Source organism: Microcebus murinus, chromosome 22 (assembly GCF_040939455.1).
Source record: "Microcebus murinus isolate Inina chromosome 22, M.murinus_Inina_mat1.0, whole genome shotgun sequence".
In the NCBI taxonomy this organism is placed as follows: domain Eukaryota; kingdom Metazoa; phylum Chordata; class Mammalia; order Primates; family Cheirogaleidae; genus Microcebus; species Microcebus murinus.
The window spans coordinates 13,727,517-13,754,449 of record NC_134125.1 but is presented as its reverse complement, the minus strand read 5'-3'; the positions used below and the strand labels follow the sequence as shown (position 1 = coordinate 13,754,449).

Genomic DNA, 26,933 nt, shown 5'->3' with positions numbered 1-26,933 from the left:
GCTTGTCCCCCTTCCCCACTGTCCCAGCCATCCTGCTTCCTCTTCTGAATTCCCCCCAGACTTCCCAAAATTCAGCAACTTAAGGGTTATTTCTGGGCTGAGGAGAGAATCTTCTCTGATTCTGTGCCCATGCTAAACGTGTTAAATATTTAAGTATTGTCCTCATTGCTAGTACTTTGAGTGGTGTCTGGCACATTGCAGGGGCTCAAGAAATAGGTAATGACTGAATGAGTGCATGAGCATGTCTGTTTCCCTGCAGAACATAAGGGGGTCTTGGAGTTCCCCAGGACCTAGCCTGGTGCCAGGCAAAGGAGAGGGGCTCAGAGAATGCTTGCTACTGAGCTGATGACCAGATGCTGTTTTTCTCCTTTACCACGAGCCTTCTTTGTCATCCCACTGCTAAGAATCACCCTGAATTCTTGCTACAGCTATGTACACAAGGACTCCATCAGTGCTGTGAATTACAGATTTCATTGGGAACCTCTGTTCTTGATTCTGAAATCACAGCACTTCAGTAATAATTGCTTGTCTTCCTGGTCTATTAAGGGGGATTAGGCATATGCAGACAATTACAAGCCCGAGAAATACCCAGTATACCACAGAGCTTTCTGCTTCCGGAACCTTCCATTAATTCTTGGATCTGGGCCATCTTAGTCAGCAACAGGCTGGGAGATTCAGCAAAGAAAAGAATTTTCTTTCAGGCTTCTTGTGTGAATGAGACAGTGAGAACCTGCAACAATGTCAGGGACTTCCAGCAAGTGAGTTCCAAAATTCCAAGTCCTGAATTCTGGAGTTCTCAACCTGGGGTGCCCATTAGAACTACCTGGGTAGTTTTAAAGAAACAAAGATATCTGGGTCCTATCCTGGGGAGATTCTGATTTAACTGTTGCAGGAATCAGGTACCATATGTGTTATGCATATATATATATATATATATATATATATATATATATATATATATATAATTTTTTTTTTTTTTGAGACAGGGTCTCTCTCTGTCACCTGGGTAGAGTGCAGTGGTGTCATCACAGCTCACTGTAACCTCAAACTCCTGGGCTCAATTGATCCTCCTCCCTCAGCCTCTTAAGTAGCTGGTACTGCAGGCACGAACCACCATGTATGACTAATTTTTCTATTTTTTGTAGAGACGGGGTCTTGCTTTTGCTCAGGCTGGTCTCGAACTCCTGGCCTCTACCTCCCAAAGTGCTACGATTACAGGTGTGAGCCACCATGCCCCACTTTATGTGTATGTTTTATTATTGTGGTAAAATATGCATAAAAGTTACCATTTTAACCATTTTTAAGTGTATAGTTTAGTGTCATTAAGCACATTCACATTGTCGTGTAACTGTAACCAACCATCTCCACAGCTTTCTTATCTTCCCCAACTGAAACTCTATTCCTGTCAAACACTTATGCTCTATTCTGCCCTCCTCCAAGCCCCTGGCAAACACCATTCTCTTTTCTTCGTCTACATACTTGACTATTCTGGATACCTCATATAAGTGAAGTCACAAAGTATTTGTCCATTTTCGACTGGCTTCTTTCACTTAGCATAATGTCTTCAAGGTTCATCCATGTTGTAGCATGAATCAGAATTTCCTTCCCTTTTGGAAGCTGAATAATATGCCATTGTATGGCTATAGTACATTTTGTTTATCCATTTATCTGTTGATGGACATTTGGGTTGCTTCGACATTATTATTATTTTTAATCTTCACAGAATTGAAAATCTCTGGTCTAGGCAGTTATCCTTAATGTCCTTAAAGGTCAAGATGGTCACCACCTTTAAATTTATTCCAAGGGTGTATGTGAGAAAGCACGGGCTCTAAACTCAGAGAGACCTGAATTCAAATTCTAGCTAAGGCAAGTTATCAACCTTTCTAAGACTCAATGTCTTCATCTGTAAATTGGGGGCAATAGTATTTAATAATAAGTACCTATTTTGCATCGGAGGATCCAATGAATTAATGCATATAAAGTGATTAGCATTGGCTCAGCACATAGTATACACTCAGTACATGTTAGCTTTTACCATGAATTGCCACTTCCTGTCTTGCTCTTAGTCTAAAGCTGTGATTCGTGTAGTGCATCAGAATCATCTCTGCCCCTTGCTGGATCAGAACTCTTGGGGACCCAAGGTTGAGAAGCTGTTTTAAAGGCTTCACAATCAAAGTCACTGCATGGAACATTAGGATCCCAAATTCTGAGCTCATAACCCAGTTTTAGAATGATGTAGATTCAGACCCTGACCCCTGCAAGCTGATCATTATTCTCTCATGCTACCTTGGAAAACACAGTTCTGAGATGAGTCATGGTGATGCATTCATTTTGCTGCAACCAGAGGAAAAATAATGAGGCCTTACCCTCTCTTCCCAAACAATGTCAGCTCTTGGCTGTTGGGATGAAAACAGAAACAAAAACAAAAGCCAGTTTCATGGTCTCAGCAGCAGTGACCAAAAAAGTGGGAAGAAGTGGCGGTCTGTGCCATGCTGATGAATGGTACGTCTACCGTCTGTGCATTGCCCATGCGCCCAGGTGAGATGGGGGTCCCTGGGCCATTGGAGTTTTCTGGCACAGGTGAGATGAGCCATGTGGGTGACTTGGCTGAGGGGTTTGGGTGCAAGCCATGGGCGAATCCTGCCACACCACCATCCCCTGCTGCCCGTCTGGCATCTCCCATGTGACCTTCCTGTCTGCACACCACCAGCTTTCCAGGGCTCGTAAGGGAGACCTCGAGTGAGCCCAGGAATGGGGCTGCTGTCGGCTTGCAAAACAAGTGAAAAGCATCTTTTGGTACAAGTGCGGACTCTTCTCTCCTCATGAGTCCTCTTCTGAATCCATTTTCTCCTCTGGTATTTGGAAAAGGGGGTGCCCAAGGGGAAATCTGCCGGGTGAGTGTAAGGAGATGGGGGTAGGGATGAGGGTGGGAGACTTTCAGACTCTCAGATTTCATCCTGAAGGACTTCAATGGCTGGGGCTTCTTGGGCTTAAGGGTAGAGATCTAACAAGTAGAGGAAGGAATTCTTTGCCTCCTCCCACCACATGTCAGCTGTAATTCCTTTCCTCTTCCAATTGCAATTTTATACTAAGATTCTCCTGGCAGACGAGACAGACTGAAGTGGTGGAAATGGATTTTAGAGAAAATGCATGGTTTATAAATCTTTTTCTGAAGAGCTTAGAACGCAAACTAGTCCATCTGCTGTGGACGAAGTAGAAAGAAACAGGGAGGCTTTAGCTCTTCCAAATTTCTATGATCTTATTTGTTCTTTTTAAAAATCACTAATGCAATCTGGGACCATGCAAAATGTTCAAATGCTACAGAAAGTACATACAAACACTAAAGTAAATAGTAAAGCTCTTTCCCTAATCTCATTTTCCAGAGATAACCCTTGTTAGCAGTTTGGTGCATTTGCTTCTAGATTTTTACCCCCACGAATAATATGAAAAGAAAACTGACACTTTCTCCTTCTTCCATTATGACTAAGCATATCACGTATCACAGCCAGGAGAATGAAATAGCAATTTTCACCCTGAGATAGAACAAGAATAACAGAGCCAGTCCGTCTAGTCCTGCTCCCTCAAATATTAAAACCTTGAGTATTTCTCATAAATCTTGGCAAAGACAACTCCATCCCTGCCTTACACAATGCTCATGTCTAAACATGGGTTCCTTCCTTTGTAGATATTGTAATATCTCGAGACAAATACTGTCTTTTTTTCATGAACAGGCTAATATAAAGCTTGGTAACCTTGGTAACTTTGCATTTCTCTCTTTTAAATACATATGTTGTATTTCTTATTTGGCTAGATGGTCCTTTCGATGTTGGACTTCTTGCATTTCTTTTTAAGTAAAATATTTTCTTTTCTAAAGGTTTTGGCCTCTGAGTCTTCCTTGGACAAAATAATAATGATCACATTTATTGAGCATTTATTATGTGACAGGCACTATGTTAAAACATTTTTCAAGAATTATTTTATGAATCCTCACAATAGTTCTATGAGGTAGGTGCTCTATGGTTTCCATTTCACTGATGGGAAAATTGAGGCACAAAGAAGTTAAAATAATTTTCCCATGGTTACATAGCTAGTTAGGCAACATGATTACACACACACACACACACACACACACACACACAGAGTTTTTGTTAATGTTCTCTTTGTTCTAAAAATATGAACAATATCATACTATCCTTGTTCTGCAACTTGCTTTTTTCCCCACTAAATATAGGGTGAGTACTTTTCCAGACCTGCTTACAGGTCTGTCTCAGTCCCGTTTTCTTTCTCCATTCATGATTTAAAATAATGAGTTATATTGATAGACATCCTAATGCTGCATCCTCCTTGTATTTTTGGGAAAAATCATAATTTGTTATGGCATAATCTTTTCTTTGTAAATTTTTCTTCTTTCCTCCCTCCCTCCCTCCCTCCCTCCCTCCCTTCCTTCCTTCCTTCCTTCCTTCTCCCTTTCTTTCTCTCTCTCTCTCTCTCTCTTTTTTTTTTTTTTTGACAGGGTCTCCCTCTGTTGCCCAGGCTTGACTGGGCACTATGACTGCCAGTGGTGCAGTCACAGCTCATTGCAGCCTCTAACTCCAGAGTTCAAGTGATTCCCCTGGCTAATTGTTAAATGTTTTTGTAGACACAGGGTCTCACTATGTCACCCAGTCTGGTTTCAAACTCCCGGGCTCAAGTGATCCTCCTACCTCAGCTTCCCAAAGCTATTTTCAAATAGCTTCAGTCTTACAGAAATGTTGCCAGTATAGTTGTCCCGTTCTTTTTCATGGCTTCATAATAGTCCATTTAAATGGTTACACCACATCTATAGACATTTTATTTATTTAAAGTTTGTTGCGACTATGTAATATCCTTATTCATGTATTTGTGCATATGTTTGAACCTTCTCTTAGGGTGCATTCCCACGAATGGGGTTGCTGATTCAAAGCGGATGTAAGTTTGCATTTGGAGAGAGTGAAATTGTCCTGCAAAAAGGTTACACAAATCTACACTCCCACTAATGGTTTTTAAATGCCATTCCCTCCACATTCTCTCCAATACTGTTTATAAACAATTTATTTTTCCCATTCTGATGGGTAAAAAATAATCCCAAAGTACCATTCCTTTAATTAATGGTGAGGTTAAGCCATTTTTTCATCCTTCAGATCCTTGCCCCAAAGTCATCTCTTCAGATAAGCCTTTTAAGACCAGCTTATCTAAAACTGGCTAGCTCTCCCTGGTGACTAACATGGTGCCTGGAATGTAGAAGATCCATAAATATTTGTTGAATGAATAAATGTGTGTATGAATGAATGCTTATTAATCACATACATTTCTTCTTGATGAATTATATACCAACATCCTTTGTCTAGATTCCTACTGGTTTGTCTTTTCTTATTGATTTGTGGGAACTTTTTATATATTATATCAGCCCTGTGCAATAGAAATATAATGGGAGCCACATAGGTTATTTTAAATTGTCTAGTAGCCACATGGAAAAAGCAAAAATAAGTAGGTAAAATTAACTTTAATAACACATATTTTATTTAATCCAACATGTCCAAAATATTATCATGAAAACCTGTGGTGCTAGCCATTTTTCAAGTAGTCAATAATTGCATGTGGCTAGTGGAAACTATACTGAATACTATAGTAGATAATATTCCTTGATCTGTTATATCTTTTGCAAAGTTTTCTCCCAGTTCATTATATTTTAAAAAATAGTATAACTTTTATTTTTATATAGTTTAAGGTTCACAAGAAATTGCAAAAATTGTATCCAGAGTGCCTGTTTACCCTTCACCCAGTGATCCCTCATGATATCTTGTGTAACCACAGTAATTGTCAAAATCAGGATACTGACATTGATGCACAACTATTCATTCAGGTACAGACCTTATCAACATTTCATCAGTTTTCACAAGTACTCTTTTATGTTTGTATGTGTACAGTTCTATGAGATTTTGTTCCATGTAGATTTCAGTAACCACGATCACAATCAGAATCTCAAACTGCACCATCATCACAAAGAAATTCCCCCTGTTTCTTCATATAAGTCACACTCTTTCCCCAAATCCTGTCTTTTCACTTATATCTGTGGCACTTGGACATTGCCTGGAGCTCCTTTCTAAGCCATAGATCTCATAATTTCACAAACCAACCAACTTTATATTAATGTGCTAAGCAGCCAGCTGCTATCTCTGTTCATCCTGCAAAGTATAACCTGTTAAAAGGAAGGGACTTTCGTTTCTTTCCAGGTTTTATTTTCCTTTGTGATGCAAATGAACCCTTATGAGACTACAGAACAAATGGGTTCTGGTCACACATTTTGTAAGCCACTCGAGATTCTCCTGCAGTGCCTTTTCTCTTTTCTCTAGGCATGGGCTCATGTTGGCAAAATGTTGACAGTCATTACAAAAACTAATAAGAGCTGCCAGGTCTCGGTGAGGTGCCCTGAGCCAGTGAAGGGCGCACTTTGACAGAGAAGTGGGCAAGTTCCTCTCTCCTGTAGTAAATACTAATGAGGTCATGGCCACTGCATCTGGTCATTTCAAACTTATTTATACACCCCTTCCCTGGATGGATACATGATATCTAAGGACCCACGGAAGGAAAGTTGGTCTGGGGCCAGAAGTAACGGTGACTGTTTCTATGCTAAAACTCAAGGAGGCTGAAGCAGGGAGCTACAAGACAGCTGTGAGGCAGTGGAGACTCCTGGCTACCTTTCAGAAGGTACCAGCAACTCCCAGCATCCACACCTCAAAGAAGAAAAGACCAGAATGACCCCATAAACTTTGATAACTGGTGTTGGATACTGGTGGGTCTAATATTATAGGAATTCGTGATATTTCACACCAAATGGTAAAGCCAGGAAAATATGGAAAGGACTTCATCCTTTTCCCTCTGGTCTTTAGAGTAGAACTCTTGCTATCTCCCACATGATACCCCAGATGAGACAACATCACCTATGGGGCTGCTGCCAGTGTAGATGGTAGATGAAACTCTATTGGTGGTCCCCAACCCTGGTGCAAAGTAGTCCCCAAACACAAAATAATAACATTGGGAAGACACTGTCAGTTATTTTTTATTTTAGCTTCCTGGTCATTCTGGATTAATGAATTAATGCATGTAAAAGGCTTAGAAAAGTGCCTGGGAAATAGCATCAATCAACATTAGCTATTGTTGATATTATTATTATCATGTCATATGCTGATTGATGAAGATGATAGCAAACAAGCTATTAAATATAATTTTGTACATTCCATATTCCCCTTGGCCAATTGCTTATTTTATGATCATGGCTACTGCTAACAAAAAAAGACCTCAGTGAAAACCAAGAGTTTTGCCATTTATATCCCTTTCTTCCTTGGGGTGGCACAGAAGACATATTGCTGTTACCTGGGACAGGTGACAGTGAAGACTGAGCAGCCAGTGACATCTTAGTGTGAAGCAGCTTTTCTGAACAGTTCCTGATATCTGATAATGCCCTATGAGAATACAGCACAGATCACGTGTGTGGGTGGATGGAACAGCAACTCTGTGTGGCCTCAGCTGTAAGCCCTTTCTTGGCTCCCTATTGCCCTTGGAGAGACTCACATTCTTCATTTTGTTCTTCTGGACTCCGCAGGGCTGGCCGCTGCATGCCTCCTTGCTTACTGCCTCCCCCTTCCTGCCCCCTCTCCTTGCCCAGGTCATTTCCTCTGCTCCATGTCTGTCTCACGTGGCCAGTGCCTGCTCAGTCTCCCGGTCTGGGCTTATTATACATGTCATCTTCCTAAGGACAGCCTTCTCAGGCCTCCCCATTTTAAGTGGGTCCCCTGACCATAGTCACTAAGTTCTGACTCAGCCCCCCTTTTGTTTCCTTCATGGCTCTTGATGAGTCACAGTTATTTTACTCAGTTGCCTATTGACTTTTGAGTGAGTATTTCTGCCACCCGGCCATGAGTTCCATGAAGGCACAGACTATGTCTCAGGTTACTCATCACTCGATTTCCGGTGTCTAGTGGAGGGTCTGACGCTTAGCATTCCCTTAATATATATTTCCAATAAAAAGGAATAAAATTCATATAGCCCCAGGTTTCCTTTTCCTATGCTTTGTTTGGAGACAGTCTTTTTATGAGTTTGCCTGAATATCTAGCCATTTGGAAAGTTGATGATTGCTTGTGTGAAAAGGAATGCCTGGTTGATCAAGCAGATGAAGCTCTATATCTGTAATCCCAAAGTGATTAATTCTGTTAGTTATCTGAACTTTGTTTTGCTTTCAAAACAGGGTCTTTCTCTGTTGCCCAGGCTGGAGTGCAGTGGTGTGATCATAGCTCACTGTAACCTCAACCTCCTGGGTTCAAGCAATCTTTCCACCTCAGCCTCCTGAGTAACTGGGACTACAGGTGTGAACCATCATGCCTGGCTAACTTCAAAAAATTTTTTTTGTAGAGACAGGGTCTCACTCTATTGCCCGGGCTGGTCTTGAACTTCTGGCCTCAAGCGAGGCTTCCACCTTGGCCTCCCAAAGTGCTGGGATTACAGGCGTGAGCCACTATGCCTGGCCCTTTGTTGTTTTGTTTTTGGTCCTCCATACTACTAAAAATGTCTACCTACATATCTGGAAGATTAATCTTGTAGCTTTCACTTGATTTTGTGTGAGTCCTGTGGACAGGACTTCATTTGGGTCTTAGGTTTCTCAAAGGCAAGTGCTATAGTTGTATCCTCCGATTGTTTTATAAAGTGGGGAATCTTTCATGAGACTGGTGTTCGGGGACTATAACCTACCATTGGCCTTGGAGATTGAGATTCTTTTCCCCTCATACTGAAAGGTACAGTGCCATGGTGGTTGAGCATGTGAGCTCTGAACCCATCTGCCTGGATTCCATTCCAGTTCTGCTATCTACTGGCAGTCTCTTAAGCAAGTTACCTAACTTCTCTGTGCCTTAGTCTCTGCTTCTGTAAATGGGGGTGATGATAAAAGAAGTACCTACTTCCTGGAATTTCCAGGCAGATTGAATGAGAATGAATATATTGAAGGATCATAGCATAGTGCTTGGCACATCACAACGTGGAAACTATTGTCTATTTTCAGCTATAAGAAGGGAAATAGTAGGTCCAATGTGATATTTCCCAAACAACTAACACATGGTAAGTGACTTTTCCTATGTATTTATTTACTCCTTAAGGACTAAGCCACTACTACTCTATACTGGCTTTGTGGTAAGTGCTGGGGCTACCAGCCAGGTATGAGTCAGACAAAGTCCCTGCCCTCAAAGAGTTAAAGGAGCTGTACAGTTAGCACTCAAACACATCATTAAAAATTGAAATTTCAAGCAGGGAGAAGTGCTAGGAAGGAAATAAGACCGAACCCTGTGGTGGGGAGGAATTGATATTCATAAGGAATTGATATTCATAATTGATATCCTTTATTTCATAAGCCAGGGTTAGGGATAGTTTTCTTTTAAAGGGAACAGCCCTCCCCATAGCTGCCAATATTTTACACAAATGTAAATGCATGTGAATTACAGTATGCCCCACTTTTATTACAGACAATGTTATAAGATAGATACGTGGATCTTCACTATGGTAGCAGCCGAACTCAAAGGAAAATAAGGCTTTGTAGTGAAGGCTATGGAACTCAGTTTTCCTTATTTGTAAAATGAGGATAATAATATCTACAGCACGGGTTGGCTGCGAGGCTTAAATGAGATACTGAGTGTAAAGGGGTCCGGTATTATCTCATTTAATATTGGAAATAATGCAAAGAGATTGGCATTAATATTTTCATAGTATAAGTGGGGAAACTGAGGCTCAGAGAAGTTGGGGTAAGGGAGGGAGCTAGGATTCAAACTCAGGAGTTGAGTGCAGAGCCTGAACCAATATGGTGTCTGCCTTTGAATCTGTCCCCAGCCCAGCATTCACATCGGGGGCCGAAGGAGAAAGTGACTACAAGCAGAAATGAAAGGCAGTTTCATTAAAAACTCTGCAAGACATAATCATACCTCTCCAGCAAAGCCCCAGACAACCCACAGAAGGGGAGAATATATATGTAAATGACATATCCGATAAAGTATTTGCACCCAGAATATGTAAAGAACTCTGACAACTCAACAATAAGACGACGACCAACCCAATTAAAAATGGGCAGAACATCTGAATAGCCATTTTTTTGAAGAAGATATACAAATGGCCAATAAGCACATGAAAAGATGCTCAACATCATTCATCATTAGGGAAATGCAGAACAAAACCTCAGCAAGGTACCACTTCACACCCACTAGGAAAGCTGGAATAAAAAAGACAGACAATAACAAGTGTTATTGATGCTGTAGAGAAATTGGAACCCTCATACAGAGCTGTTGGGAGTTTAAAATGATGCAGCCACTTTGGAAACCATCTAGCAGTTCCTCAAAAAGCTAAACATAAGGTTACCGTATGACCCAACAATCCCACTCCTTGGTATACGCCTAAGAAAACTGAAACACACATTCACACAAAAAACTTGTGCCTGAATGTTCATAGCAGCATTATTTATAAGAGCCAAAAAAAGAGAATCAACTCAAATGTCCATCAATAAATGAATAGAAAAACAAAATGCAGAATATCCATACAATAGACTATGATTCAGCCTTGAAAAGAAGGAAGCACTGATACATGGTACAACATGGGTAAACCTCAAAAACATTACACTAAGTAAAAGAAGCCAGACATGAAAGATCACATAATGTATGGAAATATGAGAATAGGTAAATTCAAAGAGACAGATGATAGATTAGAGGTTGCCAGGTGCTTGGGGCATGGGGGGTGACTGCTAATGGGTATGAGGTTTCTTTTAGAAGTGATGAAAATTTATTAGAATTAGATAGTAATGATGGCTGTACAATCTTTTGAATATACTAAAAGCCACTGTGTTCTATGCTCTTTTTTTTTTTTTTTTTTTTTTTTGCTCACCTGTAAGGGCAGAGCTATGCTCTTTTTATGGGGTAAAGCAGCAAGGCGCGGTGACAGATCTTTTGAACCTTGAGTGCCCAGTGGACTAACGTGGATCCCTAATGTGGATGCCAGGTGGTTCCTGGCAGCTTAGGGGAGGCTGACAGTTACCCCAGCACCCAGTGGAAGCAGTAGCAAAGCCATTCTGGTGTGACAGTAGATTAGACTTTTGTGTGAGCACTTGAGAAGCACCCCTTAGAAATAGAGAAGGGAGTTTTCCAGGGAGTCAACTTAGCAGAGAGGGATGAGAACCAGTGAAGCCAGGGCTACTGCTTGTCAGTGTAAGCCCCACTGAAACTCACATGTCACTAATGCCTAGGGAAGTCAGAACCCAGATGAAAATAAACCCTGCTTCTTCAATGACTGAATTAGCTTTGAGTAATAATTGTTCCAGTTTGCCATGAGGGTTGAAGAAAGAATTGGTGCTATATGGTGGTGGTGGGGGGTGGGATTGAGACCAGAGCAAAGCACTCTTCTGTTAAGAGCTCCTGTGAAATGCCCCACTGGGTAACAGATGCTGTAGCTCTCTTCTATGTGGTCCATCCCAGGATTCCTCCCTGGGAGAATTAAAACCATTTTAAGTGGATGACAGAGATGACATAGCATATGGCCCTGGAAGCTTATTTTCACCCTAGGGCCTCTGCACTCCCAGGCCCTGCCCAGATCTCCTTAGGGCTGGCTTCTCATCCTTCAGCCTTTGCTGACCATCCTTTCTAAAGTAGAATCTCTCGCACATGCCTCCCTGTTGATTCTCTTCTCTGAAATGACCTCGTTGATTTGATATCTTGTGTGTGGCCCGTCCTCCCCATGCTTGGATATAAGTTCCTAGAAAGCTGGTACCATGACTGTGTCATTGGACATACAGGGGGGTCGTTTGGGGCTGTAGTTGTCCTGTACTGCCCATGGAGGGATGGGCAAGTCTGCTCAATTTCAGGGCAGAGTGTTAGCAAGCCCCTTTGGCTGTGGATTGGAAGCCACACTCTCCAAACAGCTCATCTGTTTTTTTTTTTCTTTTCTGTGTCTTATTTCTCAACTGGTTCAGAATTCTTAAAGGGAGGAAGAACGGTGACTTCTCCGAACCAACGTGTAGGCTGACTCTAGTCACTGGGAACCCAAACTCTCAGCTGTACAAAGCTGGTGTTTATTCCCAGGACTGCCACAGTGCTTGGCATGTCAGTGGGTGTTCAGAAATTGTTAAATGAATGAATGAATGTGGGAGAACATCCCTCCCTGCTTTCTATCCTTGAGGAATGGTGTAGAAAGTTCCCCAAGTGCTGTGGAGCCTTCTCTGAGGGTTCCACACTCAAGTGATGCTTCTTTGTGTTGGCTTTTAACTCCTCCCTCCTTCATCTGAATTCTCTCACCCAGCTTTTCTCTTTAAACCTGAGAGACAACTGCCACTCCAGCCAGCCTCCTGCCATGGTGGCAGGGGCCAGGGATGGCTATTGCTGGGAGGGGAGGCTGGTGACCAAGCCTTGCTCTGTCTTTGGCCCCGCAGAAGGCCATTTGCCACTCCCCTGGTCTCCTTCATTTCCCTTCTGATTGAAAATGGGCCTTGGTGCCACCTCTGTGGAAAACAGTATGGAGATTCCTCAAAGAACTACAAGTAGAACTACCATTCAATCCAGAATTGCCACTACTGGGTATTTATCCAAAGGAAAAAAGTCATTTTATCAAAAAGACACAGGTACTAGAATGTTTATTGCAGCACAATTCACAACCACAAAGATGTGGAATCAACCCAAGTGCCCATCAATTCATGAGTGGATTAATAAAATGTGGTCTGTGTATATTATGGAGTACTACTCAGCCATAAAAATGAATTAATACTTTTGCAACAATCTGGATGGAACTGGAGACCATTCTCCTAAGTGAAGTATTGCAAGAATGAAAAAACAAACACCGCATGTACTCACTATTAAATTGGAACTAATTGATCGGCACTCATGTGAACACACGGAAGTAAAACTCAAAGGAAATCATGCAGGTGGCAGGGAGAAGGGGAGGTGGGTGAAATCACACCTAACAGGTATGATGTACACTAACTGGGTGATGGGCACAGTTATAACTTTGACTCAAGCAGTACACAAGCAATCCATGTAATCAAAACATTTGAACCCCTGTAATATTCTGAGAAAAAGAAAGGAAAATGGGCCATGGAATTTGCCACAATTAAACACGAATGTGGATGAGAATTTTGGGAGGCTTTTTGAAATAATGGAGACATTCTCTCTGGTGCCTGGTGTTTCTCTATTTTGGTAGATACCTACAGAAGAAATAGTGCGGCTCAAGGGAAGAGATTAAGAGTCACATGTCCTTCAAAAAGATGTAGAATTTGTCTCAGGAGTACATCATCAGCTGCCCTCTATGTGGGTGGGAGACAGAACAAAAAGTGGGTCAGGAACCAAATTAGTGGAGGTGAACGTCTGCATGGATAGAGAAGGAGCTACTTCTAGGCCAGGCACCATGCCTCATGCCTGTAATCCTAGGACTCTGGGAGGCTAAGGTGGGAGGATCACTTGAGGTCAGGAGTTCGAGACCAGACTGAGCAAGAGCAAGACCCAGTTTCTACCAAAAATAGAAAAAATCAGCCAGGTGTGGTGGCTCAGGCTACTTGGGAGGCTGAGGCAGGAGGATCACTTGAGCCCAGGAGTTTAAAGTTGCAGTGAGCTTGGATGACTCCACTGCACTCTAACTGGGGTGAGAGAGCAAGACACTGTCTCAGAAACAAAGACAAAAGCTACTTCTTACCATTTCAGGCCAAAAAAAAAAAAAAAAAACCCATTGAAATTTGGAACAAAAACTACAACAACACTGCAGACACTTTCCAAGCATTTGTTTATGGCAGGAACTGTGCTAACCTGCGGGTTCTCTGTCTTTCAAGATTTTCAAGTCTAGAATAACAGATCCGAATAAAATATCATTTGTCTTGAGTTAACTAGAGAGCTGACCGTTTCAGCTACAGAAGAATATATGATTTAGGGCAAGAATCACCTTTTGGGTTGGTGAAGAATGTACCTAATTACTAACTCCTCCTCCTCCTTGTTGAACATTTTTTTTTCTTTTTATCATCTTTAGAAAAGTGCTGATTTATGAATAGAAATGAGGTCTAACATTTTTAATAGAAAATAGGAAGATATTAAAAACTTATAGGAATATTTAAAATGACAGTAGCCAAAGTTTATCAAGTACTATTCTACTTAATTCACACAGCAACCCCTTTGAGGTAGATGATATTGTTTCCAACTTACAGATGAGGAAGCTAAGGCTCAGAGAGGTTAAGTCATTTGATCGATGTCACATCACAGTAAGCAGTAGAGTCAGGATTCAAGCCCTGACGGGCCCGATAATAGAGTCTGTGATCTTAACTTTTACATTGTAATTCTCCATAATCCTGACATTTAGAGAAAATCAGTGTAGACATTTTGGAATACTTCCTCCATGCATCAGTTCATGCAAGTGCATGCATATGGGTGTGTGGATACTCTTAACTGATAAAGAATGTGGGATCTCACTGTACAATTTTGTATTTTGTACTATTTTTGTTTGGTCCTTTACCCTAAGCAAGCATTTCCCTATATCATAAAAATTCTTCAAAAGCAAGATTCTAACAGTTATGTAATAGTCCACATATATAAACAGATGTATTATAATTTATTTAGTCTATCTCCTATGTTGGAATCAACATTTATGTTCAATTGTTTCATATTTATAACAGCAACACCAAATATTAGGCAGTCACTCTGTGCTAGGCACCATGCTTCATGTTTATTATAACTCATTTTATAATTTACTTTGTAACTAATGCTGGAATGAACATCTAATACGTAATATTATGCCTCTCCATTTAGTTAATGTTTTTAAATTTTAATCTCTTGGTGAAGCTCTTTTTGTACGGATCTTGGATGTTTTCTACGTTTGTTTCTGGTATGTTTAATTTTATTTGCTATTGTGAATATGCCAATATTCTGATCTGTAGAGTTGTCAATACTGAAATCCCAGTTTTGGAATGTGCTCCCTCTTCTTTAAACCAACTTTTCTTTCTTTCAAAGCCATCCTCTTTACTCCTTTATCTCTAGTATATATTTGGCCAGTGAGGATAAAGTGAGGTTTTCTCTTTCTTTGTCTCATTCAATTCATTGTCCCTATTTCTTTCTGTCTCTGTCTCTTCCTCTCCCCCTCCACCTTATCCACCCTCCTGCCACCTGTAGACTTACATTTATGCCTGAACATAGTCTAGTCTAAGATATTTTTGTCCAGGTTTAAGAACATAAAAGATCAATATTGCTTTAGATCTCAAACTCCTAGATAGCAGGCTTCTATAAAATGCTTGATGTATGTGGGCACTTAGTAAGTATTTTTAGTAATAACACCTGAACTTTCAGATGACTTTGGAGTTTATTTAGATTTTGCTTGCTCTTAAGTTTCTATGTCTAAAGGTAGTACTGGGACTTCTAAGACTGGGCTTCCAGATTACAGGATGCACTTCTTCTTCATTATCATTAATTCATTCATGCTCATCTGTCTGCGTCTTGGGCTTTTGGACTTTTTCTCCCCATAATTATCTTCAAGGACAAGTGAGAACTGTCCTTTTGGCTGTCTGTCATTACAGTCAACAGCTAGGGAGGAATTCTGTCAGGCTTGATTGAGTGTCTTATATGATGCTTCTTATATTGATGGGGTAAGTCTGTTGAAAGAAAAAGCTTTCAGGACAGCAGAGCTCTACTCTTTTGTTAACATCAAAGGGCAAGGCATAGCCAGCTGATTATAAATGCTTCAAGAGACTAGACTGTAAACTCCATGGGGACAAGGACTATCATGTTTGATTTTGTCAGAAAGTCTCAGTTTTCTCATGGATATATAAGGACAGCTTTCTTATGTCCCTTGCTGGGATTCTGCAAGGAACAAGCAAATGTGTCAATATGAAAATGCTTTGAAAAGTAAACACACGTGTGAATGTTATAACAGCAACAATAATAGCAATACCACATTGCTATCAAAATTACTCGCAGCAAAGAACAAATAAAATTACTGGAAGATGGATTTAAATATAGGAGGTCTCCTTCAGTTTGAGGAATAGGAGATATGATATAGGGGGTGAAGGAAACAGAAAGACAAGTTTCTGAATTTCACCTGTGGGGAAAAAGAGAATGAGGGAGGAAGAAATTCAGCACGAGTTTGGCTAGGGAGATTCATTAATTTTTAAAAATTAAAACAAATTGTTGGAGATGGGGGTCTTTCTATGTTGCTCAGGCTGGATTTGAATTCCTGGGCTCAAGGGATCCTCCCTCCTCAGACTCCCAAGTCGCTGGGATTACAGGCACAAGTCACCAAGCCAGGCTCATCAAAAACACCTGTGTTGGAAGAAAGGGGAAGAGGCGGGTCTACAAAGCAAGGATGTTAGGGCTGGAGCACTCTGCAATGCCACCATAGCAACAGTGGCTCTACTTATTAAAGGGAGAACCAAGGAACCATTGAGAACAGTATTTCCCAAAATGTTTTCTGTGGCATGTTAGCCTTATGATCAAAGGATGCTGGGGAACATGCCTGGTAAATGCCCTATGCCGGACTGTTCCATCAAAAGCTGAAGGCTCTGAAAAACTCCAAAGGAGTTTCCTTTCGGAAACAATTTACTTTTGCTTAACTTAGCACTTGACTTCTCAATTTCATCCATCCTCACCCCTGCACCTGTTTTGGTAAAATCTGTTACCCTCAGGGAGAACCAGGCATCTGAGAAGCACAGTTTGGAAATCCTAGCTTAATTCCTGAACTTGCAGAACTGGAGTTTTTCGGGTATGTTCAGGCTCAGATTTTGGATGAGGGGCTTTGAGCTGGAAAGTGTCATGTCCTGAACTAGCAAGCTGAGAATAAAGGCCAGTTTGCAAGTGTGGACCCACTGGTCACAGGGTAAGGATATCAGTGAGTTCTCGGTTAGCCAGGAAACTTACCCTTGGGAACCGAGCCTTGACCAACCTCTCAGTGACCCTTGGCATTTGCCTGGGTCTCCCGGATATTTTCCAAAAAAGTTTTGGCAGAAATGCAAAACACAGCTGGGGAAGGGAAGAGAATCCTCAGAGACAAAGGTAGGGGCAGACATATGCCTACGTAGCCATTTATTCATGCATTCATTCATTTACCCATCAAACATTCGCTACATGTCGTGTGTCTGACAGTGTGCTAGGTGCTGGGCTGACAGTGCAACCTCAAGGGGTTCACATACAAAAGTCCAGCACAGGGAAGTGAAGATGATCTGAGAGGACATCTGTTCAGAATATAGTGGGGTATAACCTTGGGTGAGAGACAGAGGAGGCAATCAAGAAAGGCTTCATGAAGGTGGTGATTTTTTCCCCATCTAAGCCCTGAGAGAAGAGTAGGATTTTAAGTGCATTTTAAGATCCTTAGGTGATGAAAGTTTGAGAAGTACTATTCTAGGATGTGAGTCCTACCTGGCCTTCCCTTGATGAGTATTTGAAGGCATCCTCCAAAGTCATCATTAATATTTGTACATTATAAATCAGAAATAGTTTGCTTATTAATTAATGACAAACTCCATGCCTCAACCATGGCCTGTTTGGTCACCTCATTTAATAGCTACTGCCTTGTTGTCTTCCTGCCATTCATCTGGGCAGTGTTTAATGACTTGGGAAAGGATGTTCTATCTGGATCTTCCTTCTGATCTTCCTATCTTCCTTCCTTCCTTCTTTCCTCCCTCCCTTTCTCTCGCTCTTCTTTCTTTCTTTCCTCTTTTTACTTTTTATTATGGAAAATTTTTAAATGTATAAAAAAATTAACAGGATAATAAAATAACTCCCCATGATCCCATAACCCAGCTCCAACAACTATCCATTAGTGGTGAATCTTGTTTTATTTCTCTCCCCACATCATGTGATGACCAGTCCAGCCATTATAGCATTTCATCTATAACAGCCTTTAAAATTTAGATGGCCTTTAAAATGTATTTTCTTTGGTAAGAACACACAGATTAACATCTTGAAATAGACGGAGTCTGTATCTCCAACCATCTAAGCTTGAAAGGATCCTCACAGCCGTTTAGATTCTAGATTTTCAAATACCAAATGTCAGTGGCCACCCTCTCCCACACAGCTGTGAAACTCATGAAAGCAGCTGACAAGGAAGGGATGCTTGGGTAACATGCATATCTGCAAAATCTCTGGGTATCTTGAACACAGCCTTCAAAAGATGACACACTTCAGAGAAGGTCTTTATCATCTGGAGCTATCCAAGTGCTCTTCAGAGCTTCAAGCACAGAAATTTATAAGAAATAAGTCACAGGAGTCTATAGTATTAATGTCCCATTTCTCAAGTGACAATCTTGTGGAAAGAGCCAGACACATTAAGAGAAATGACATGGGGGATCCAATGAATAGCAGTCAGCACTCGGAACTCCAACCCAGAGGGCCAGCTGCCTGGACCAAGACCTGTTATTTTTAAGTTCACCAAAAATCAAATCAAAAGAAACCCCCAAGACCAAACAACAACAACAACAACAAAAACATAAAAACCAACTTCCCTCTGAACTAATTGAAGTCTGCTTGCAACTGCTGGTGGAGCCTGGATCAGATGGAAAGAACACTTAGTTTGGCTTCTCTTTCATCTTTTGAGTATTTTTCTTTCTTTTTGGCAACTGACCTTATCTTCCAGAGCAGGTGTGTTCAGGCTTAGGGCAGGGCTGTGGCTTACTGTGCTAGCTCATGACCAGATAATGGCTTATGACAAAGGCTTTGGACTAACTGTCCCTTATCACTGTATCTTCTGTGGGTTTGTGTGATTGACTGCCTTGATATTTACCCTCAGGCTGCAACAAATATTTATTCGAGTGACATGTCTATTGGTCATTGTTTTTAGTCTTATCAAATTGGCTCATCTCAACACTAACATAGAACTGCTACTGGAAAATGTAATAGTCTATATCCCTAGAATGTATACCATCACCATCATCATTATCAAGACCGATTGAGTTCTAGCTGTGTTCTAGGAAGTTGAAAACTTTTACCATTTGATCTCCACAATTGTACTTGGGTAAATACTATCACAACCGCCATTTTACAGGGTGGAAAAACCAAGCCTCAGAAAGATCGAGACACTTGCATGAAATCACAACCATAGCATAAAAGAGACAAGGAATTGAACCTCAATAGTTTGTCTCTAGATGAGTTTTGATGTGTGAGGGAAAAGTTCTGATGAAAGCTTATAAACCATCCAATCAAAAGTCACTGGCTATTTGGCCTCGATGATTAGAGTAACCAATTAGCTCAGCTGTGCAAATGATTACACCATGATGTCATCAAGAATCGAGACTTGGCACGAACTCAACTCCAGCCTCCTGAGTTAGGTAGCAAATTCCAGCTACATGACCAATAGATGGTGAATTAATCCTGAATTTGCTAACACTCCTGCAACTTGCCTGGAACCTCACTTCTTCCAGGAGGGCCGAGATCTTGCTAACTTTAGCAACCACTTGATAGAGATAAAGGAATGCGTGGAACAGATCCTGGCACATAATAGGTGCACAATAAATATTTGTTGAGTGAACAAACATTTTTTCTTCAGGATTGAGGCTCATATTAGGAAATTGCAGCATTCCTTTCAGATGGAATAAAGAGAGATAGCTGGAGATGGGTGGGAACATGATGAAGGAAGCCTGAAAACCAGGCTGTGCTCCACTTCCCAAGCTGTGTGTCCTGGTGCAGGGCCGTGTCTGCCTGGAGGAAGTGTGCCATATTCAAATTCTCACAAAGGTGCAATATGGGCTAGTATAACCCAGTCGGGGGGGGGGGGAAATTCTTGAGATATGTGTCACCCAAACTGAGTACAGGTTAAATGCACTTTCAACAAATAGACTTTCAATAGACAAAGGAACAAAGGAACACTTCTGTGTCCCTGCCACTGACAATGCCTGGCCCTCCAATATTTTGATACAACAAGACGTGTTAGACTGAGTTAGGCTGCCTCATTACCCCAGGACTCCCCTGGGTCCACATGGGGTGGTGGAAAGAACACAGATGCCCACAGCTTGAAGAACACTCTTATTAAACGTGTATTTTTCAAACTACTATTATTCTTTACCTACTCCAATTTTTGGAGTTTTATCGAAGGCTTCTCAGACTTGGTTTAAGAAATAATGGTATTGTTTTGAGATTACCGGCTCTTTTTACTATTCTAGGAATTATTTTGAGCCTTGTCAATATCTTCCATGTATCCATGTTTACATCAATCTGTGCTGTCTTACAGTGCTTCTTAATTGGGGTGTTATTGGTATTGGGGGTGTGTCCATTCTTCATTGGGGGACAGTCCCTAGTATGGAAGGACATTAGTACTTTGGCCCTTTCAAAGCACCCCAAATCATCGAGACCACAACAGATGCCCCCTCTCCCCAACATTTCCAAATGCCTCCGTGGGGAATGGCCCAATCCCCAATGGAGACTCCCAGGTGCACCAATGATGTCTGAACTTACTATAAATTACAGATAAATGAGATTTGAAAATAGCCAGGATTCAATATCACAAAACACCCTAAAGAAAGCACAAAACTGACAGCATTGGTCAGCTAACTTTTTTCTCCATACCCTTCCCTCTTCCTTTTTGTCCTTTGGACTTCAGAGTCTTTGTGACAAAACTTATCAAGCCAGATCTACACTATATCAATGAGAAAACACTTCTAGCACCTTAGGGAGAATGCAATAGGGAGGGTGTAGAAGGTACCTTTTAGCATTTGGGTTTTACTTGTTTGGTGTTCTGTTTGTTTTCATGTGTAAAACATGAGGTCTCCAGGTTCCAAATCTATACATCTGTCTGGCAATTATTGCATGTAGCATAGTGCTAGGAGCTTGATATACTTTGTTTCATCTTTATAACACTTTTGCTCAATTTAAAACAGCTTTCACATTCCCATTTTATAGATAAAGAAACCAAGGCTTTAAAGAGGTATAAAACTTGCCCATAGTCAACTTTCTGTCTCCAGTGTCTGTTCTGGCACAAGAATGGTCTCTTGCTATAAAGCTATTGAAAAAAGTCTTGAGGGAAGGATTGGGGATGCAGGGATTAGAAAAAGAGGGTTCTGTTCAAATCATCCCCCAGGGCGCAACAAGTGGCATCATTAGTATCCAACCTGTCACCACCAGCTGGAATGTTAGTTTGTCTCAGGCCAATGAGGCAAAAAGCCTTTTCAGGCAGTTTTCAGAGTGGCACTGGGAAAAGAGTGAATTGGCTGCTTCATTAATAAACCAGGATAGAATGTGGGCACCAGTGCCAGCCACAGAGTCTGCTGCTGCCCAGAGAATCTGGCTATACCATCATTTCCAGCCTCTCTGTAAACTGCCTCAAGACCGGATATCTGGGTAGAGGAAGGAAGGGAGGAAATTGGCTAGTTGGTCCTAAGGAACCAGATACAGTGTTTCCCTGAAAATAAGACCTACCCATAAAATAAGCCCTAGCAGGATTTCTAAGCATTTGCACAGTATAAGCCCTACCCTGAAAATAAGACCTAGTGATGGGCGTGGCTACGCAGCGTATCTGCACAACCCATGCATTTCGTCACAGAGCAGTAAAAAAGATGAGCAGCCCTTCTCATCTACCGCATGAGAGCTCTATTGCTTGACATGAGAGATTGGGGCCAATGGTTCTAAAGGAAATAGAGTTGCAAGAAATTCAGGATGGAATTCCGGGTTTGGAGAGTTATGATGATGTTCCAGAAGAAGACGACAACTATATTTGAATAAATGTAGATTGTTGTACCGTACTTAAAAAAAAAATAACACATCCCCTGAAAATAAGCCCTAGGGTGTCTTCTTGAGGAGAAATAAATATAAGACCCTGTCTTGTTTTGGGGGAAACACGGTACAATGGCTTCCAGGGCTTCAGTATAAGAAAAAGCAGCAGGAGTAAAACAAACATAATGACTCATTGACACCATTCATTCATGCATGCATTCATTTCATAATATTTAAGCATCTGCCACATGCCAGATTCTCTTCTAGGTGCTGAAGATACAGTAACAGACAAAACCAACAAATGTCCTTGCCCTCATAGAGCTTACACTCTACTGAGGGGACACAGATAGTAAACTCAAGAATAAATAAAACCATATCAGATGGAGAGAAGTTCTCTGCAAAAGGCAGCAAGGAAGAGAGAATAGAAATGACATTTGAGTAAAGATCTTATAATAATACCATGCTGGACACTGTTCTAAGTGCTTTACAGTTATTATGTCATTAATGCTCACACCAACTCCAAGAAATACGGCTATGGTTATTCCCATTTTACAAAGGGCCTGAGGTTCAGAGATGCAGTGACTTCCCAGATCATACAGCTAGAAAGCGGTGGACCTGGGATTTGAACCCAGACAGTCTAAACTGCTCACTTGAAAGTTGATGCAAACACAGCCTGAAAACCGGGTTTGGGAAGAGGGACTTGCGGGTGCAAATGGAGTATGTGGGAACCCTCCAAGCGAATACGGTGCCATGGACAAGTAGGGGGACTTGAGGGGTGGCTTGTGATCTTCACCGAGCTGAATCAGGACTCTCGGTCTGCGGCCGGCCGGAGAGTTCCCTTGTCCAGCGGAGGCGAGGTGAGCCGGTGGGGGAGGGAGCGCAACTGCAAGGGTTGTCCCGGGACAGTGCCGGTACGAAGCTCACCCTGCCGCCACCCCCGGCCAGCTGCTCCAGTCAATAAGGCGCGGACCTAGCGGGTGCTTGTCGCCCTCCTGGTGGGGTTCGCCGGGGAGTTCCTACGAGGGTTGTAGAGGGTCGCGGAGCTGAGCTCGGGAAGGGCAGACTAGAGGCACCAGCGGGCTCTCCTCGAGGGGCGCGCGGCTCGGGAGGCCGGCGCGCAGAGGGCGCGTGGAGCGGCACTGAGCGCGGAGTCTCCAGTGCATTCCTGGGAGTACCCTGGGCGGGCGCAGGACGGAGTGGTGCGTGAGGCGCCTGGGAGCCCTTTGGGACGCCGAGTAGAGGCGGGGATAGGGTCAGTGCGCAGCAAATGGGGGAGGAACTAGGAACGAAAGGCACAAGTACTTTGCTGCTGAGAGGTAGCGGGTGTGAGTCAGCCTCGGGCGCTGGAAAGGGGGTGCAGGAGAGAGGCATAGAAAGGTACTTGGGCGTAGGAAGAAGCGAGAACGACCTGCTGCTCCGAGAGAGCATGCCCTGCCAAAGCTCGGGACCTGGGGGTCAAAGAGGGGGCGTTGGGAATCACCTGGGGACCCTCGAAGAGTGGCCGAGGCGGTGCCCCCGCCGCAGCAAAGATAGAAAGGAGCATATGCTGAGACACAGTCCCGGGCGCTGCAGAGCTGGAGCACCGTCGCAGCAGTTTTGGGGACGTAGAGCCCGCACACTTAGAGAATGGGCTAGGGTGGCGCGCATTGGGGGGTCTAGAAAAGCGGGTTGAGGAGACCCGGGCTAGTGCCTAGGAACGTCAAAGGAGGAAGAGGGAAGCAGGAAAGTCGACGGAAGAACTTCCTCGGTTTGGAGAGCGCGCGTACCATGGGCACTGGAAAGGAAAAGAAAGCTAGCGTGGGAGAGGTTTGGTCAGGGCTCTGAGCACCGCCAGGGAGGTGCTCATTGTTTCGGGGAGAACCCCAGAGCCTGAGAAAGGTGAGGAGGAGGTGCGGAGGGCAGAGAACTCCTAGCGCGCGGGGAAGTGAGAAAGGGAGCCGCAGAGTCGCACTGGGTCCCCGGGACGGGCGCAAAGCCGCCCGGGTCTCTCCTCCCGGGCGGCCCCTGGCCCTAATCCACTCACCATGATGGAGAAGACCAAAGCCACGATGTTGATGGGGTACGCAGGGCAAAAACACGAGACGATGGCGAGCCACAGGTAGTTCTTGGGCATGGGCACGTCCTCCTCGGTCTTGTCATCTTCAGTGTTGGCCTCGGGACTGCTGTCCAAAGCCCTCTTGAAGTCCGAGCTGGGGGCGTACTGAGACATGGGCGAGACCCGGGCGGAGGAGCGCACGGTCGGCGCGGTCTCGGGCTCTGGCCGCCGGCTCGCGGCAAGGCTCTGAAAAGCCAGCGGCGCGGGGCTCAAGGGAGACGTGACCTCACCCCTGCTGCGTCCTCCACCAGTGCCCGCCCAGGCTCAGGGACCCGGGCCAAGAGCCTCCCCACAAGGAGGGAGGGAGAGAGGTGGGGGGGAGGGGGAGGGCAGAGGGAGCCAGTCAGCCTGGGAAGCGGGAAAGGCAGACGAAGACACTCCACTCCCTGGTGGACACACCCGGAGACCATCAGACGGACACACGGACTCACACCGGGAAGTCCGGAATAAGGGAGGCGCAGGGAAGCGAAGGCCCTTTAAGTTCCACCTGGCCAGCCTGTGGGCTGAAGATGACCAGCTCATGTTTCAAAGCCACTGAATCTGAAGCCATTTAGATGGGACGGGGACCCACCCAATCCAGTTGGCAACAGACTCACTACTGCCTCTACGACTTCAACATTTTACCTTAATTGTCTGGCACGGGAGGCATTTCATTGGCTTTCCCTGGCTCAGCCCCTTCTACTCAGACCTCCCCCCAAGGTGGGCCGGAGGCAGGTGCTCAGCTTTGGCCTCAACACTTCTCAATACTCTCAACGAGCTCCACTCTACGGGGCTCGGGGCTCGGGAGGCTGCAGCCCAGTGTGCCCAGTCAGCGGCCACCGCCCCATCCAGGTGCCTTCCACTTTTTCCCCCGAGTGTGGAAACAAGGAGTTCTTCTCCTCTCCACTTTTCCACCTACAGGACACCTGGAGAGAAATGCTGCTAGATCTGGCAGGTGTAGACAACTCAGATGGATAATTGGGATAGGGAGAAGAGGGAGGAATCCCCTTTGGGAACTGGGTGGACAACAGCAATTGTATCAGCGTCTAAGCCATTCATGAGAGGCAGTATGGACCAGAACTGAGGCTCCAAACCCAGTCAGAGCTGGGAAATCATCACCTCTGACTTGAGTGACTTCCAGATAGTCCCTTTACCTTGCTGAGTCACAATCTCTTCATCTGAAAAAGGGGACTAATAATAGACCCTGTCTCATAAGGGTGCTGTGAGGACTGTATGAGATTGCACATTAAGCCAGGTGAATCTACATGCTCAATAAATGTTAGCTATAATTAGGATGCTATTTCCCCCTATATTCTGAACTATAGTCAATTATATAGTATTTTAAACCTGATATCCATTGTTTCAAAATTCTACCAAAAATCCAGATATTCTGAGCTGTCAGGACCACAAAGACATGAAAACAGTTGCTCCCATCATCATGCTTGAAAGTATTAATCATCTGCTGGGCTTTCCCAGAACATGAACTGAATGTCTGGGATGCCCTCACTTATCTCATGGGGCCATACTTATTTGTTTATCTGCCTCCCTCACTGGACTTCAAAGCCCTGGAGAGAGGGGACTATCTTGCACATCTTCGAGTCAGCACCTGGCACAGTGCCTGATACAAGGTGTGTGCTTAGTATAGGTTGCTGGGAGAACGCACAAGAGATGAAATAGTATCTTCTCCATCATGCACTCTCCCCCATTTTGGCTGATTAATCAAGTGGGAATAACCCAAAGATGAGATTCATCTACTGAATTCTCAACCAAGTCTTTGCATGGACTGTTCCCTCTGCCTGGAATGCTGTTCTCCACGACTGTTACATGGCTCTTCCTTCTTATTACTCACTCAGCAGCTCAAGTCACTTCCTCAAAGGGAGGTCTTTTCTCTGAATTTATCTAGCATAGGTCCCCATAATTATCCTGTATTTACCAGCTTGGTTTTTTTTTTTTGTGTGTGTGTGGCATGTGTGTCACAATTGCAATTTATTTGTGTACTTGTTCATTGTCTATTTTTTTCTCTAGACTGTAAGGTGTCTAACTTGTTCAAGAGCTGTATTTCCAACACTTAGAATTGTTCTGGCACATAATAGGAATGCAAGAAATATTTCTTGAATGAATGGACTGGAATTACCTGGAAGTATTGAAAACTAATTTCCAGATCTTTCTAGACCTACTTGAATTAGAGTTTCCCAGGGTGGCACCCCAGGAATCTGTAATTTTTAATGCCTGAGAAATCTGCAGTTTTAGAACACTCCCTGGTAATTCTGTTGCAATTAGACAGTTTCTCAAATCCTAATATTGTCTCTAGTTCTTAGGACATGGTCCTGAATCTTTTGTTTGGAGATGCCCTCAGGCGTCTCAAGCTCTAGCTGTCAAAGGGGGACTCAGTGTCTTCCCCAAGAACCTATTTCTCAAGACTCGGTCCTCGGCCAATGAGCCTGGCTCATTTCTCCAACATCCTCTTCTGCCAACCCTCCCCTTTCTTATTGCCCTTCAGTTACATAGGCTTTTTTCCCCCCTCCTTTCTCAAACACACCTACCTTTCCCCGTCCCAAGACTGTACCTGCTGTTTCTTCCACCGGGAAAGCTTCCCCCACTCTTTACTTGTTCACTCTTTTTCATCTGTCAGGACCTGGCCACCTCGCATAACCTCCTGTGAGAGGCCTTCCCTGGCCATCATATCTAAAGTGGACTTTACCCTCTTATTCCTCATCCATTACCTTGTTTATTTCCTATGTCACAGTTATCACAGTCAGCAATTGTCTTATTTTTTTGTTTACTTATTTACTTCCTGTCTTTACCACTAGAAAAGAAGGTCCACAGGGTAGAGATTTTTTTTTTTCCTGTTTGAGTCACTGCAGTATGCCCTGCCCCCAGAACAGTGCCTGGCCCTTAGTAGGTGCTCAATAGACAATTCATTGAATGAATACATGGGGCGTTTAGTCGTCCAAGTTAGGATCTCTTGGGGGCATCATTCTCCTCTTCCCTTCAGCCTCTGTGTGAACTATTCATCAAACCCTATTGATTCCATCTCAAATGTGACTCTTCACCCCACCTTCTTTTTCCCAGCCCCATGGCCAGTGTTCTGATTCTGGTTTTTATCAACAACGAAAAGGTTCGATGGGTGCTCTTTGAGCTGTATTGGTTATCTGAGGCTG

At 43.2% G+C, this 26,933-nt stretch overlaps 1 protein-coding gene across 1 annotated transcript in view; it reads right to left on the bottom strand.

Annotated features, from left to right (window-relative positions):
- The window catches only part of TMEM233 (transmembrane protein 233), a 34,117-nt gene extending 10,133 nt beyond the window's left edge, over nt 1-23,984 (bottom strand). Inside the window, exon 1 of the mRNA XM_012756538.2 lies at nt 23,722-23,984. Within this exon, the coding sequence (XP_012611992.1) occupies nt 23,722-23,907 (186 nt within the window). The 5' untranslated portion in view covers nt 23,908-23,984. The remainder of the gene's footprint in view (nt 1-23,721) is intronic.
- Nucleotides 23,985-26,933: the final 2,949 nt, after the last annotated feature.